The sequence below is a fragment of the Hemicordylus capensis genome, chromosome 11, assembly GCF_027244095.1.
Source record: "Hemicordylus capensis ecotype Gifberg chromosome 11, rHemCap1.1.pri, whole genome shotgun sequence".
NCBI lineage: Eukaryota > Metazoa > Chordata > Lepidosauria > Squamata > Cordylidae > Hemicordylus > Hemicordylus capensis.
In genome coordinates this window covers 17,225,435-17,239,237 of record NC_069667.1, presented here as the reverse complement: position 1 = coordinate 17,239,237, position 13,803 = coordinate 17,225,435, and the positions used below count along the sequence as shown (strand labels likewise).

Sequence of the window (13,803 nt, the reverse complement as noted above, 5' to 3'; positions counted from 1 at the left end):
CTACATATGAGCACCGTCTGCTGCAAGAGCTTCCCCTTAGGGGATGGGGCCAGGGCTCCATGCAGAAGGTCCTAGTTTCACTCCCTGGCAGCATCTCCAGGTAGGGCTGGGAGAGACTCCTGCCTGAAACCTTGGAGAGCCGTTGCCAGTCCGTGAAGGCAACATTGACTAGATGGACCAAGGGTCTGACTTGGTATAAGGCAGCTTCCTGTGTTCCTACGGCGTAGCACACACTGGGCCTCCAGTCAACAGCTGCTCTGGATACATCTGCTTGTTTTCAAGAATATCTCCACAACAGATATTCTCCTCCTCAAGGGAGGAGAGCTGGCCTTGTGGCAGCAAGCATGACTTGTCCCCTTAGCTATAGCAGGGTCCGCCCTGATTACATAGGAATGGGAGACTAGAAGTGTGAGCACAGTAAGATATTCCCCTGAGGGGATGGAGCCGCTCTGGGAAGAGCAGAAGGTTCCAAGTTCCCTCCCTGGCAGCATCTCCAAGAGAGGGCTGAGAGAGATTCCTGCCTGCAACCTTGGAGAAGCCGCTGCCAGTCTGCGAAGACAATACTGAGCTAGATGGACCAAGGGTCTGACTCAGTGTATGGCAGCTTCCTATGTGACTATGTAAGAACAAGATCTGGGAAGCCTCTTTAAAAACAAGCAAACTACCAGAAATATTTCTGAAAAGGTTCCCAAGGAATCCAGCGTCTGCACGAGACGCCAAATGAGAGACGTGCAGAACTTCAGAAGGCCAACGGTCCTCCAGGGGACCCTGGACTGCAGAGATTGCTCTCTGGCTGGCTGCCAGCCAGTTCTAGTAGCCGCCACATTACATGTTTGGACTGGAATCCAGAGGCGGCATGGAAAACGAAGCGGGGTAGGAAAGGCTTACTCTAATCAGCTGCTCCAGAGGCAGCCCAAGATGGTGAGCAAGGGTCAAACTACATCCCGCGGAAGCACTGAAGGAGCCAGACCGCGAGCGAGAGGCCCATGCCCTGCCGCGGCTTCGCTCACCCCGCCCCCCGCGCGGGCGGGCGGGGTGAGCGAAGCCACGTGGCTAGGGCCATGGCCCTCCGTCAGCCTCAGACTGGTCTGGCTCCCGAATGGGGCTGCGTGGCCCAGTTCAGGAGTTAGAGCCAGGCTGGTGCTGCATTCACAGCATGGCCAGGAGCGGCTCTTCCCTGCCTTCAGGGAAGAGCTGCTCCTGGCTGCGCTGCGAACGTAGTGCTGGCCATTTACACTCCCGAACGGGGCTGTGTGGCCCCGCTCGCACCCCCCACGTCTGACATCAGACACGGGGGGCATGTCGGGGCTGTGAGGTGCGGCCCCTGGTTCTTTGAACCCTTTTGTCCAATGGTGGCTCCACCCCTGGGCTGAAGCTCCAGTACCAAAATTTCCAGTGCCACTTGCTGCTTGTAGAAGCAGCCACTGGGGAAGGCGGGGGTGGTAGGGGGGAGAAGATCTGATTTTGATCCCGCCGCACTGTGGAGGACACTAATGCGCTCCCTTAAGCTATCCTTATTCAAAATATTTACATAATGCTTTCCAGCAATAACAAATCTCAAGGCAGTTCACATAGCAAAAGGAATGCAAATCTCTCTCTCTCTCTCTCTCTCTCTCTCTCTCTCTCTCTCTCTCTCTCTCTCTCTCACACACACACACACACACACACACACACACACACACCCCGCAACAGCACTTGGAGAGATGTCCTGTTAGGTTGAATAGGGACAATTAATTTATTTAGCATACTTATACACTGGCCAAAACTCCCTTCTCTTGGCAGTTTACAATTAAACAACAGATTAAAACCAAAGTTAAAACATTAAAACTATTTAAAATAGAACAAAAATCAAAACATTAAAACTATTTAAAACACAACAAATCCTATGTGTTATTTTAAATAGTTTTAAGGTTTTAAAATAGTATTTTAAAACTATTTAAAATACCACAAAAATCAAACCATTAAAACCATTTAAAACACAACAAATCCTATGCCTTATTTTAAATAGTTTAAAGGTTTTAAAATAGTATTTCAAAACTATTTAAAATACAACAAAGTCTCTGTCTTGTTTAAAATAGTTTTAATGTTTTAATTTTTAAGTCTCATTAGAAGCCTGGATGAATAAATGTGTCTTAACAGCCCTTTTACAAGCTGTTGGAGATGGGGAGGCTCTTGTTTTGGCAGGGACTGCATTCGGAAGCCTCCGGGCAGCAATGGAGGAGGCCAGGCCCTGAGTTGGTGGCAACTGCAGACGGACCTCCCTGGACCGTCTCAATAGGTGGCGGGACTCAAAATGGAATTGCTCTCCCCTGACTAAATACAAGAAAGTCACCACTTTTAAAAGGTTCCTTCACCCAATAAACAGAGGTTCCTCCCAATTCTGCAGTAGCAGAAGATCAAGTTCTGCAGTCTCTAGTCAAGGTTCCAGGCAGGAGTCTCTCCCAGCCCTACCTGGAGATGCTGCCAGGGATTGAACCCAGGACCTTTTGCATGCAAAGCAGAGGCTCTTCCACTGAGCTACGGCCATCCCCACTGGAGCTCCAGGGCAGAGCATCCATTGAAGGCCCAAAGTTCAATCCGACAGCATCTCCAAGTAGGGTGGGGAAACCCCGGTCTGAAGTCCTGAAGAGCTGTTGCCAGTGAGTGTGGTCAGGGCTGCTCAACTTCGGCCCGCCTGCAGATGTCGGCCTACAGCTCCCATAATCCCCGGCTATTGCTCACTGTGGCTGGGGATTATGGGAGTTGTAGTCCAAAAACAGCTGGCGGGGGCTAAGTTGAGCAGGCCTGGGATAATACGAGCCAGCGTGGTGTAGTGGCTAGAGTGCTGGACTAGGACCGGGGAGACCCGAGTTCAAATCCCCATTCAGCCATGAGACTTGCTGGGTGACTCTGGACCGGGGAGACCCGAGTTCAAATCCCCATTCAGCCATGAGACTTGCTGGGTGACTCTGGGCCAGCCACTTCTCTCTCAGCCTAACCTACTTCACAGGGTTGTTGTGAGGAGAAACCTAAGCATGTAGTACACCGCTCTGGGCTCCTTGGAGGAAGAGCAGGATATAAAATGTAAAAATAAAAATAAATAAATAAATAAATAAATAATATTGAGTGAAATAGACCAAGGGTCTGATTCAGTATAAGGCAGCATCCTATGTAACTTCTAGGGTTGAGAAAGGCATCTTGGCTGCTTCTTCCTCCCCACCTCACAAATGTGATTAGAAAGAGGCTCGCTCAGGGGGTTCAAACCTTGTGGCTGGGGATGATGGGAGTTGTAGTCCAACAACATCTAGGGACCGAAATTTGAGAGCCCCTGGGCTAGACGCACTGCTTGAGACCTGTGTCCCAGCTTTTGTAGCCAACAAAATATCTCTCTAGACATTGGTACTTGGAATTGCTATACCTTATGCTGGTATCTGTTGTCGAAAGCATGTTTTATGAGCAGGCTCTTTAGGATGCTGATGGCCATGCATCGAATGTCGTAATTGTCCTGGAGGGCAACAGATGTTTCACGCAGGAGCAAGCCCACTAAGAAGTGGTGGCGACAATACTCGTCAGTTAAGCTGAATTCAAGGTTGACGTCTGCCACAAAAACAAACAAACAAACAAACAAACAAACAAAAATCATTGTTAGAAGAACTTCTACAATGGTGATGCACTATGGGATTCAATCGTGATACGGGAATGGTGATTCTAGCAGTGATTGCCTGAGCTGCTCTGATGTCACAGAAGGGTTAAGGCAAGGAGTGAGGACTCTGGCTGTTATTTGCTGAGCTGTATTAAGATAGTATTAAGACAGGAGGAGGAAAGGAGGAGGCAGGGTCTATGAAGGTAGCAGACCACGTCAGGGGTGTAGCTAGGGGAAAGGGGGCCCATGTTCACCCCTCTCCCCAGCGGCCTCTCGGAGTGAGGGAGATAATGGAGAAAATAGGGATGGGTGGAGCTGGGAGCCCTCAGGAGCTGGGGGCCCCGGGTTCTTTGAACCCATCTGCTCAATTATAGCTACGTCCCTGGCCGGGCAGGATAGGACAGGAGGGAATAGGGAATGGCCCGGCAGAAAAAGGGGAAGGGGTAAAGGCCAGAGGAAAGAGGGAAGGAGGAAGGAAAACCAACAGAGAAAATGGACATACAGATGAGTGAGTAGGTAAGCAGTGGGTATGCATTTGCAAGGTGGCTTGAGGTAACAGTGTGTTTTTAGACTGGTTCTGCCTACACAAATTAGAATCACAGAATGTGAGAGTTGGAAGGGACCTTGGAAGTCGTCTAGCCCACCCCTGCTCAGCACAAGAAGTTCCCTCTGTCTGGAAACTTCCAGTGAAGGAGAGCCCGTCCCCGCACAACGCAAGGCTGATCCACTGTCAAACAGCCCTTTAGGAAATTCTTCCCAGGGGTTTAGCCTGAATTTGCTTCCTTGTAATGTCAACCTAGCCACCTAATGGCGCAATGGGGAAATGACTTGATTAGCAAGCCAGAAGTTGCCGGTTCAAATCCCCGCTGGTATGTTTCCCAGTCTATAGGAAACACCAGTATCAGGTAGCAGCAATATAGGAAGGTGCTGAAAGGCATCATCTCATACTATGTGGGGGGAGGCAATGGTAAACCCCTCCTGTATTCTACCAAATACAACCACAGGGCTCTGTGGTTGCCAGGAGTTAACACCGACTCGACGGCACACTTTACCTTTTACCTTTAATGTCAACCTAATTCAAATGGATTGATTTAAGAATTCCTTAAACACAATGGGATACGTAGATAGGAAGAGAACTGGTCTTGTGGTAGCAAGCATGACTTGTCTGATTTACTAAGCAGAGTCTGCCCTGGTTTGCATTTGAATGGGAGACTACATGTGTGAGCACTGGAAGATATTCCCCTTATGGGATGGGGCCACTGGGAAGAGGATCTGCATGCAGAAGATTCCAAGTTCCCTCCCTGGCAGCATCTCCAAGATAGGGCTGAGAGAGACTCCTGCCTGCAACCTTGGAGAAGCCGCTGCCAGTCTGTGTAGACAATACTGAGCTAGATGAACTAATGTCTGACTCGATATATGGCAGCTTCCTATGTTCCTAATGATTTCCTCTTCTAGAATCCTTGCTTCATTCCAGAGTAACATCATATTGAACAATGCAACCCCACATCTAATTAATTTTGCTCTAAGTTTCCATGGCTGAAACACGAGCTCACAGACAAGGGTATTTCTGTGTGATCTGCAGGTTCAAAGTTAACAGTTTAGCAGACTAAGGGGTAATGCTTATTTTATCTGTTTTTGTGCTTCTCATGCTATATGTCACACTACAGAAACCTACATCAACTCCCTCAGAAGTCTTGAGATCTTGTAGCGGAGATGTGGAATTTGTAGAAAGGAAATACTGAGTGTATTTTGGATATAGCAAAAAGCAGAAAGTAGTGGTCAAACCAAGTTAGTCCATTTAAGAAGCAAATCCTGCATGATTTTAATTGCAAATTTCCTGGGTGCAGAAACAAGTTGATTTGGGGGTGGAAAACCAAGCAGATTTGAAGTTCCAACTGATTGTGTTGCAAGCCGCCCGGAGAATAATTTGTTATGGGGCAGCTAACAAATAAAATGTATTATGATTATTATTATTGATTCAGCAAAAGTGTTCATGGACTTCCCCCACCCATCCCAGACCTACCTATTGAAGTGAACCGTTCCAGAGCCATGGAAAAGAAATCTAATTATTGTGTGAAAGGAAAATAAAAAGAGCAAATAAAAAAAATATATACACAGCCAGGTAAGTTAACATGGTACAAGCACCATGCCACAACCACAGGACACAGGATGTGAGAGAGAATCTGTTGACCCCCAAAATCGGTTGCCCTATGGTGCCAGTGATATCTAGCCAATGGGGTCTCCTGGTGATGACAGCTAGGGAGGAGTCAAATTGGCCATGCTTGGGTGCGTGGGACTTCAGGACTTCTTCATCTGGGCCATCCATTTATATGAAGCTATAAACTTCTTTAGCAGAAGAACAGCATCAATAACTGGTTCTTATAGAGAGCAGCAGATATAAGACCCTTCCTTGCTACCCAAATGCCAGAGATAAATTAAAGGATGTTGTTTGTATGATAGGCCATGAGTATTTTATTTATTTATATCTCTGTAAACTGCTTTAGCCTCCTAATGGTGCAGTGGGGAAATGACTTGACTAGCAAGTCAGAGGATGCTGGTTCAAATCTCCACTGGTATGTTTCCCAGACTATGGGAAACACCTATATCGGGCAGCAGCGATATAGGAAGATGCTGAAAGGCATCATCATCTCATACTGCATGGGAGATGGCAATGGTAAAACCCTCCTGTATTCTAGACAACCACAGGGCTCTGTGGTCGCCAGGAGTCGACATCGATTCAACGGCACACTTTACCTAAACCGCTTTGGGAACTTTTTGTTAAGTGTATATAAATATTTGTTGTATTTGTAACCACCCCTGCGTCTTTGCAATTTCTACCTCCTAGGTCTCCCTCTGCAACTTTTTCATGATGGCTGATCTCTCTCTCACTCGTGTGTGTGTGTATATAATTCCATCAGTGTGCACAGCATTTTACAAAGCACAAGTCCCTGCCCTGAAGAGCTTATAACAGCGTTTCCCAACCTGTGTTCCTCCAGATGTTGCTGAACTACAGCTCCCAGTATCCCCAGCCACAATTAATTGTAACTGGGGATGCTGGGAGTTGTAGTTCAGCAATATCTGGAGGAACCCAGGTTGGGAACCTCTGGCTTACAATCTAGAACTCCATACAGGAGAGATCACAGAGGAAGGAGAGGGAAGCAGAGGCAGGGACTGATGCCACAATGGCCGTGCACTGTGTCACAACCACCATTGGCCGACTTGCTCTGATGTCACAGAGAGGCTCGCCAGCCTTGGCCTGGAACTGAGTGCTGAGGGCAGGCTTTTGAGAAATGAGAAGCTGAATTTCAAAGACTATGAACAACCTACATAAAACCAAAGACTGTGATTTATGGGCCTCTGAATAACACTTTGCTAGGCACTGGTTCAGCTGCCTTCGAGTCTTTTGATGAAAACCAGACACTCCCTGCGATGATGTACATGGGAGCAATTACTAAGAAAAGACTAGTTAAAGATAGAGTTATATCCATTTTAAATATAGGATATTTTTGTGTTATTTCTATGCTTTGCTTTTTTAAAAAAAAAATGATGTATCCAACTCTTTGTTTGCATCACTTTGACTTTCTGGCTGCTTTTGAACTACAACGCCTATCATCCTGTATCCAATGATGATGGGAGTTGTAGCCCAACAGCAGCTGGAAGAGGGTCAAAGTTGTGCAGCCCTGTTGTAAGGAGTCAGCAGAGTAAACAAACTACAAGGAGGAAAGAACGCTGACGATAAATCATTAATGAGAGACCCATCTTTTAACCGATTGCCCACGGTACATACCTTGAACTCTCTGGAGTTTCGGCTTGGCAAAGGCCATGGGCAAATTTAAGGGAATGTAGTGCTCATGGTTACAGATTGTCTGCAGAAATTCAAATTTATATTCCACCAGGAGCTGGATTTGAAGGAGGAAAACAGACAGACAGACAGAGGACATTAGCTGTATTTCCTAAAAAGCTTTAACTGGCAATAGTAAAATTCCACCCTCGCCCCTCCAAAATGGAGTCACTAAGTCAGAATCCTACCTTGGGGTCTTTGGGACTGAAGCTAGAAATATAGTCATTGATCAAGTTGAAAATAAACCCACGGTCCATGAAGGTCAAACATCGCTGAGGAAGGCAGAGATCAAAAGAGGACATTACTCATTTTAAAAAGGAGCACATCACCATCTAGAGAAATAGTCAGAGCACTCAGGACTGTGGTGTTCTCTCTGATCCCTCAAAGGCTGCTTTCAAATATGCACAGAACCAGAATTTTACTTCTAACCCAGAAAAAATGCTTAGAAAAAGATTCCCTAATTGACATGGTGGGGGGGAGAGAACTGAAAGCCACACACCTTCAAGAAGTTGGCCAAGCTGAAATTGACATTCCTTGACTCCTCCGGGATTTCGCTGTAGCGAATGTTCACATGAGGGATGATGGCAAGCAGCAGAGAATGCAGGACGTGATTATAGGACTCGGGAAATCGCTGAGCCCTGGGGAGCTGAAGCAGGGAAAATGAGAACTAGGGCACAAATGCCTTTCCCTCCCCGAGTGACAATGGGACAGCTGGGAGGTGCTGTAGTTCAGTGGTAGAGCACCTGCTCTGCATGCAGAAGGTCCCAGGTTCAACCCCTGGCACCTGCACAAATCTTGCAGGGTTGCTGCCGGCCAGTGTTGACAATACTGAGCTAGATGGACGAGTGGTCTGACTCAGTATAAGGCAGCTTCATATGCCTGAAGCCTCATTCATACAACTGAAGCCTCATTCATACACCTAATTCACATGCCTGAAGTGTTCATACGCCTCATTCATACGACTGAAGCCTCATTCATATGCCTGAAGCCTCATTCATATGCCTCATACACACGCCTGAAACCTCATTCATACACCTCATACATACGTCTGAAGCCTCATTCACACACCTCATTCATACATCTGAAGCCTCATTCATACACCTCATTCACATGCCTGAAGTGTTCATATGCTTCATTCATATGCCTGAAGCCTCATTCATATGCCTCATTCATACGCCTGAAGCCTCATTCATATGCCTCATTCATACGCCTGAAGCCTCATTCATGAAACCTCTTCACATTCCTGAAGCCTCATCCATCTTCTTCATACACCTGAAGCTTCATACACCTGTCTCCATCCAACCACTGACTGCCTCTAATGTGGCTACTTTTGTCCTTACCTTAATTTTGTTTTCGTCCAGGAGGTATAGAGCCATCGACTTAGCCAGCGCCTCGAAGAAAAACCACGAATACTGGAAGGCAACAATTGAAATAGATCTAATGCATTTTTCACAGAATCCTAGAATTTTAGAGGGGGAGATCCTCTGGACCAACCCCCTGGCTAAGTACAGAAAACCTCTAGCAAAGGAGAGCACACCACGGCAAAAAGCAGACCGCTGCTAGGAAAATTCTAGCTAGGAAATTCTCCTTAATGTCTCACCTAAATCTGCTTCCTTGTACTTTCAACCTCTTGGTCCTGGTACCTGCCCACAGGAGCAAAAGAGAACCAGGCAGCTCCTCCCGCTTCACGTATCTGAAGATGGCGACCAGTTATCCCCTCAGACTTCCCTGCTGCAGGCGAAATGTACCCACCTCCCACAGCTGCACCTCACAGGACTTGGGTCTCCAGCTTGCGGTGGGGGCAGGTAGGGAAAACCTAATGCAAGAATACCCTCAGGCAGCCTCAGATGTCAGAATCATGCCCTGCAGTAGCCGTGTAAGGCGGGGCAAAGGGAGAGGAAGTCCGACCCCAGCTGCGTCACTCACCCGTGGAAGGCGGGGCGAAGGGAAAGGAAGTCCCACCCCAGCTGCGTCACTCACCCACATGCCTTGCTGCTCTCACTTACAGTGGGGCTTGTCTGAAGAGGGCAGATTCCCACCTGTGATGGTGGGCACTTCCCGGAGTATCTATGAATATTTATATACTTCTTTCCAACAAAAGTCCCCAAAGCGGCTTACGGATAGATAGATAGATAGATAGATAGATAGATAGATAGATAGATAGATAGAGAATGTTTTAAAACTGGTTCCCTGTTCCCAAAGGGCTCACCATCTAAAAAAGAAACATAAGAGAGATACCAACAACAGCCTCTGGAGGGATGCTGTGATGGGGATGGATAGGGACAGCTGCTCTCCCCCTGCTCAAGAAAGAGAATCACCACTTTGGTGAAAGGTGCCTATTGAGACTCAGTTACTGTATGAAGGTGGATCAACCCAGAGACTGAATCACAGATCTAATCACAGACGTGCCCTCCATCCCAGGGAGGGCTCTTCCCTCTTCAGACAAGCCCCGCCGTAACGGTGAGCAGCAAGGTGTGTGGGTTACTGACGCAGTGGGGGCAGAACTCCACCCACTTCAGCCTGCCGAACACGGCTACAGTGGGGCTTTCCCATAACATCTGAATCAGGCTCCTGGTTTTGTCAATTGCACTGTTAAGGCACCATAGGGGTCTCCCTCCAACCAGGATTAGAAAACCCACCCTTGCCAAGGGAGCATTAGAACAGCCTTGCTGGATCAGACCCAAGGCCCATCTAGTCCAGCATCTTGTTTCCCATAGTAGCTCACCAGATGCCTCCGAGAAGCCCACAGGCAAGAGGTGAGGGCATGCCCTCTCTCCTGCTGTCGCTCACCTGCAACTGATATTTAGAGACATCTTGGCCTCTGCGGCTGGAGGTGGCCTATAGCCACCAGACTAGTAGCCACTGATAGACCGGTCCTCCACGAATTTGTCTAAGCCCCTCCTTAAGCCATCCAAGCTGGTGACTATAATCACAACCCGGGTTTCTCCCGAAATGCTCCAGAAAGAGAAGTCACATCTCTCAGCCACCTGTCTCCTCAACACACCTCACCTTTAACATCTTATTGATGGCTAAGAAATCTGCCGACTGCTTGAGAATCTTGGTCATGGCGACACCCAAGATTTCGTGGGTCAGCTTAGCCTGCGGCGTGCTGGGTTTCTCGGGTCGGAAGCAGTACTGCAAAGAAGCACAAAGCCCGTCTGTGGAGAACCCCTCGTTGAGGAGAGGAGGGTCAGAACACAAGAACGTCCACCACTTACCTTGATGAAAGAGCGCAAGTAGTGTTCAAGGCCTTCTTCGTGGCATCTGGATACGACATGGAGAAGAGCCCTACGAAGGGACATGAGTTGGTATATTAAACATAGGGTTGACTCCAAAATAGGGTTGCCATATTCAAGCTCTTCAAATCGGGGCACACCAATTTGCATGTTGTGCAAATTAGCCTGCAAATAATTTGCATGTTATGCAAATTATGCAAATTAACGGATGCCCTGTCCAGTTGGCTTGTATTTGCTCTGGATACCTACCAGAGCAAAATAATTTTCTAGCAGAAAATACCATGAAAATAAATAAAGACTACACAAAGTTTGAGATATTAATAGCAGCAATAGAGCAAAAAATATGCTGAGCTTTTCAGTTAGGCTGCAACCCTATACACACTTATTTGGGAGAAAATCTGATTGAAACCAATGGGACTTGCAAGTAGGCATGCATAGAATAGGTTGCACTATAAAGCCAAACATTACAATACACAGGCAGGCAGTGATTTACATCAAAATCAAGCTACCCTCTCAACTGCCCAAAAGAGATCCCCTGCTGACAAAAAGAAAGGCAATATTCCTCAGGGGATTACTTATTGGGAACGTCTCCCAGCCAGCCTCCTGTGCTCTATTTGCCTTACTTGAAGTCCAGCGGTTGAGCAGAATAATGACTCACGATTTTAAAAACCGGGTTTTCGGAGCGCTCGCTCCGCAAACACAGTTTAAAGGGAGGGGTAGTTAGGCGGATTTACCGCTTGGAAGCCACCGGGCTCACCTGTAAGCCCAGTTGCTCATAAGGTCAGGCGAAATCAGGCTAGGCTCTTCTGGAACGTAGGCTAAAAAATGCTCCCCATGTAAAAAACCCACAACCACCCAAAGCGTGACACGGAGGAAATTAACACATCAAAGAGAATGGTTCTGTCCCAGCTCCTTGCCTCCTCTGCTGGCTTTCGCAGGGAAGTTTTTTTTAAAGTACAAGAGCACTTTGTGACAACCCCACTCCCCAATTCTGCAGGCTAAGGTAGGACCACTGACCTGAGTCCCATTTTGGCATTCTTCCACCTTAGGAACCACCTTACGTTCCTGCCTCTAAGTGAGTTTGGAGGCAAACTGTATGGAGGCAACACTAAACATGACCCATGAATTAATTTAGGTTCGTAAACACCCACTCTTCTGGTCGCCTGGGGCAAGTTAAAGATTGCCCCCAGGCGAGCAGTTGGGGACTTCTTCAAAATGAGAGGAGTCAGCTCTCTTTTCCTAATATGCCACCCATGTGCTGGAAATGGGTAGCCCAGTTCACGAAATGGGTCCTCGGCAGTTGTTCGACTACGACTCCCATCATCCCCAGCCACAATGGCCTCTGGCTGTTGTGGCTGGGGACGATGGGAGTTGTAGCCCAACAGCAGCCAGGGATGAAAGTTTGAGAACCCCTGGGTTAGCCAATGTACGGGTAAGGCAAGCCAGCAAGATTCTGGGAGTCCTGTTGGAAAAGTTGCATGAAGTGAAGGGTTTCAGTCAACCAGAAGGCCTTTGGTGGTTGGAACTGCTGCCTTATCCAAAACTTACAGGGTACAGGTGCCGGGAACATCCTCCTCTTGCGTCCAGTTGGTGAGGACTCTAAATAGCTGCATAAGGATCACAGGCAGGAACTGGATCATTACCTGGACCTCCATGCCATGCAAACACTGAAACAAACATTTCGAAGAGGCACAGTTTTAGCTCGACATGGTTGGATGAGACACAAAAATCAGCATAGCAGAAATGTGGCCACCCATGAATGAGCCTGAGACCCTGGGAGATTTCGATCTGAATGGGGTGGGGTGGAGAGACCTGGGTTCAAGTCCTGACTCAGCCTGGCTTCACTGGGCCAAATGCAAAGAACTTCTGATTCCCTGTTCTGAAGGTGAACCCAAAGGCTTCGGCGATGAGCCAGAAGTTGGTATGGGCTTGTGAGCTGTCTACTGCATGAGCAATTAAATGCTGGGGTTGCCAATAGAGCCAGCTGGTGGTGTGGATAGACTAGGACTGGGGAGACCCGAGTTCAAATCCCCGTTCGGCCAAGAAACTCACTGGGTGGCTCTGGGGCAGTCACTTCTCGCTCGGCCCAGCCTACCTCGCTGGGTTATTGGGAGGATCAACAGAACCCTGCTCTGGGCTCTTTGGAGGAAGAGCGGAAGATAAGTGTAAAAATAAATAAAATTCAGGTGCAGCCAAGGCTCCCCTGCCATAAAAAGAAAACGGCCAACTTGCAAGACAAGCAGTTTTCTTAGCAAAAACTGGCGGATTCAGTTTGCTTCCTCTGATTCTTGCTGCATCATTTATTTATTTATGTTTGTTTGTCTATTTGTTTATTTATTTGATTTCTCTACTGCCCTTCCAAAAATGGCTCAGTTGCTTTACTGAGATGCTCACGGCTGGTCGACAGACAGAGGAACATAGGAAGCTGCCTTCAACTGAGTCAGACCCTTGTTCTGTCTAGCTCAGGATTGTCTACACAGACTGGCAGCGGCTCTCCAAGGTTTCAGGCAGGCGTCTCTCCCAGCCCTATCTTGGAGATGCTGCCAGGGATTGAACCTGGGACCTTCTGCATACAAGCAGTTGCTTTCCCACTGAACTACGGCCCAATTCCCTAAAGAGTGTCTCCCATCCAAATGTAAACCAAAGTGAGCCCCGCTTACCAAAGGGGGCAAATTCATGCTCACTACCACAAGACTAGCCCTCCTATTGCTGCTCACCTTTAAGTGTTTAACAAGTTCTCCGGGGACTTCCTTGGCCCCTGCGTGGATCGTCTGGCAATACTGGAAGAATTTGTGGAGATGGAGATCCTGAAAGACACAGGGAAACACCACTCACTGGCCTTTTCCACGGCCACACGGTTCCATTGGTCTTCCCAAGGACAGTTGTCCTAAACCAGTGGCTGTTGCTGGTGTCTCTCTTATGTTTCCTTTTTAAATTATGAGCCCTTTGGGGAACAGTTTATTTATTTATTTATATCTACGTAAACCACCTTGGGAACTTGTGTTGAAAAGTGGTATATAAATATTCATCAGTCTCTCTTGGCCCACGTTATGTTCAACACTCGTACGACGAGTATACAGTGTACACAGGCAAAGATCTGGACA

At 47.6% G+C, this 13,803-nt stretch overlaps 1 protein-coding gene across 7 annotated transcripts in view; it reads right to left on the bottom strand.

Annotated features, from left to right (window-relative positions):
• Nucleotides 1-13,803, bottom strand: part of DOCK11 (dedicator of cytokinesis 11) — a 130,106-nt gene that overhangs the window by 53,109 nt on the left and 63,194 nt on the right. For 6 of the 7 annotated variants that reach the window (XM_053273842.1, XM_053273841.1, XM_053273840.1 and 3 more), the window contains 10 exons: nt 13,417-13,506; nt 12,248-12,366; nt 10,682-10,751; nt 10,473-10,598; nt 8,804-8,875; nt 7,963-8,109; nt 7,652-7,735; nt 7,410-7,521; nt 5,646-5,684; nt 3,398-3,576 (listed from right to left, as the gene is read on the bottom strand). In XM_053273842.1, the coding sequence (XP_053129817.1) occupies nt 3,398-3,576; nt 5,646-5,684; nt 7,410-7,521; nt 7,652-7,735; nt 7,963-8,109; nt 8,804-8,875; nt 10,473-10,598; nt 10,682-10,751; nt 12,248-12,366; nt 13,417-13,506 (1,038 nt within the window). The remainder of the gene's footprint in view (nt 1-3,397; nt 3,577-5,645; nt 5,685-7,409; nt 7,522-7,651; nt 7,736-7,962; nt 8,110-8,803; nt 8,876-10,472; nt 10,599-10,681; nt 10,752-12,247; nt 12,367-13,416; nt 13,507-13,803) is intronic. The other variant, XM_053273839.1, reaches the window with a different exon arrangement.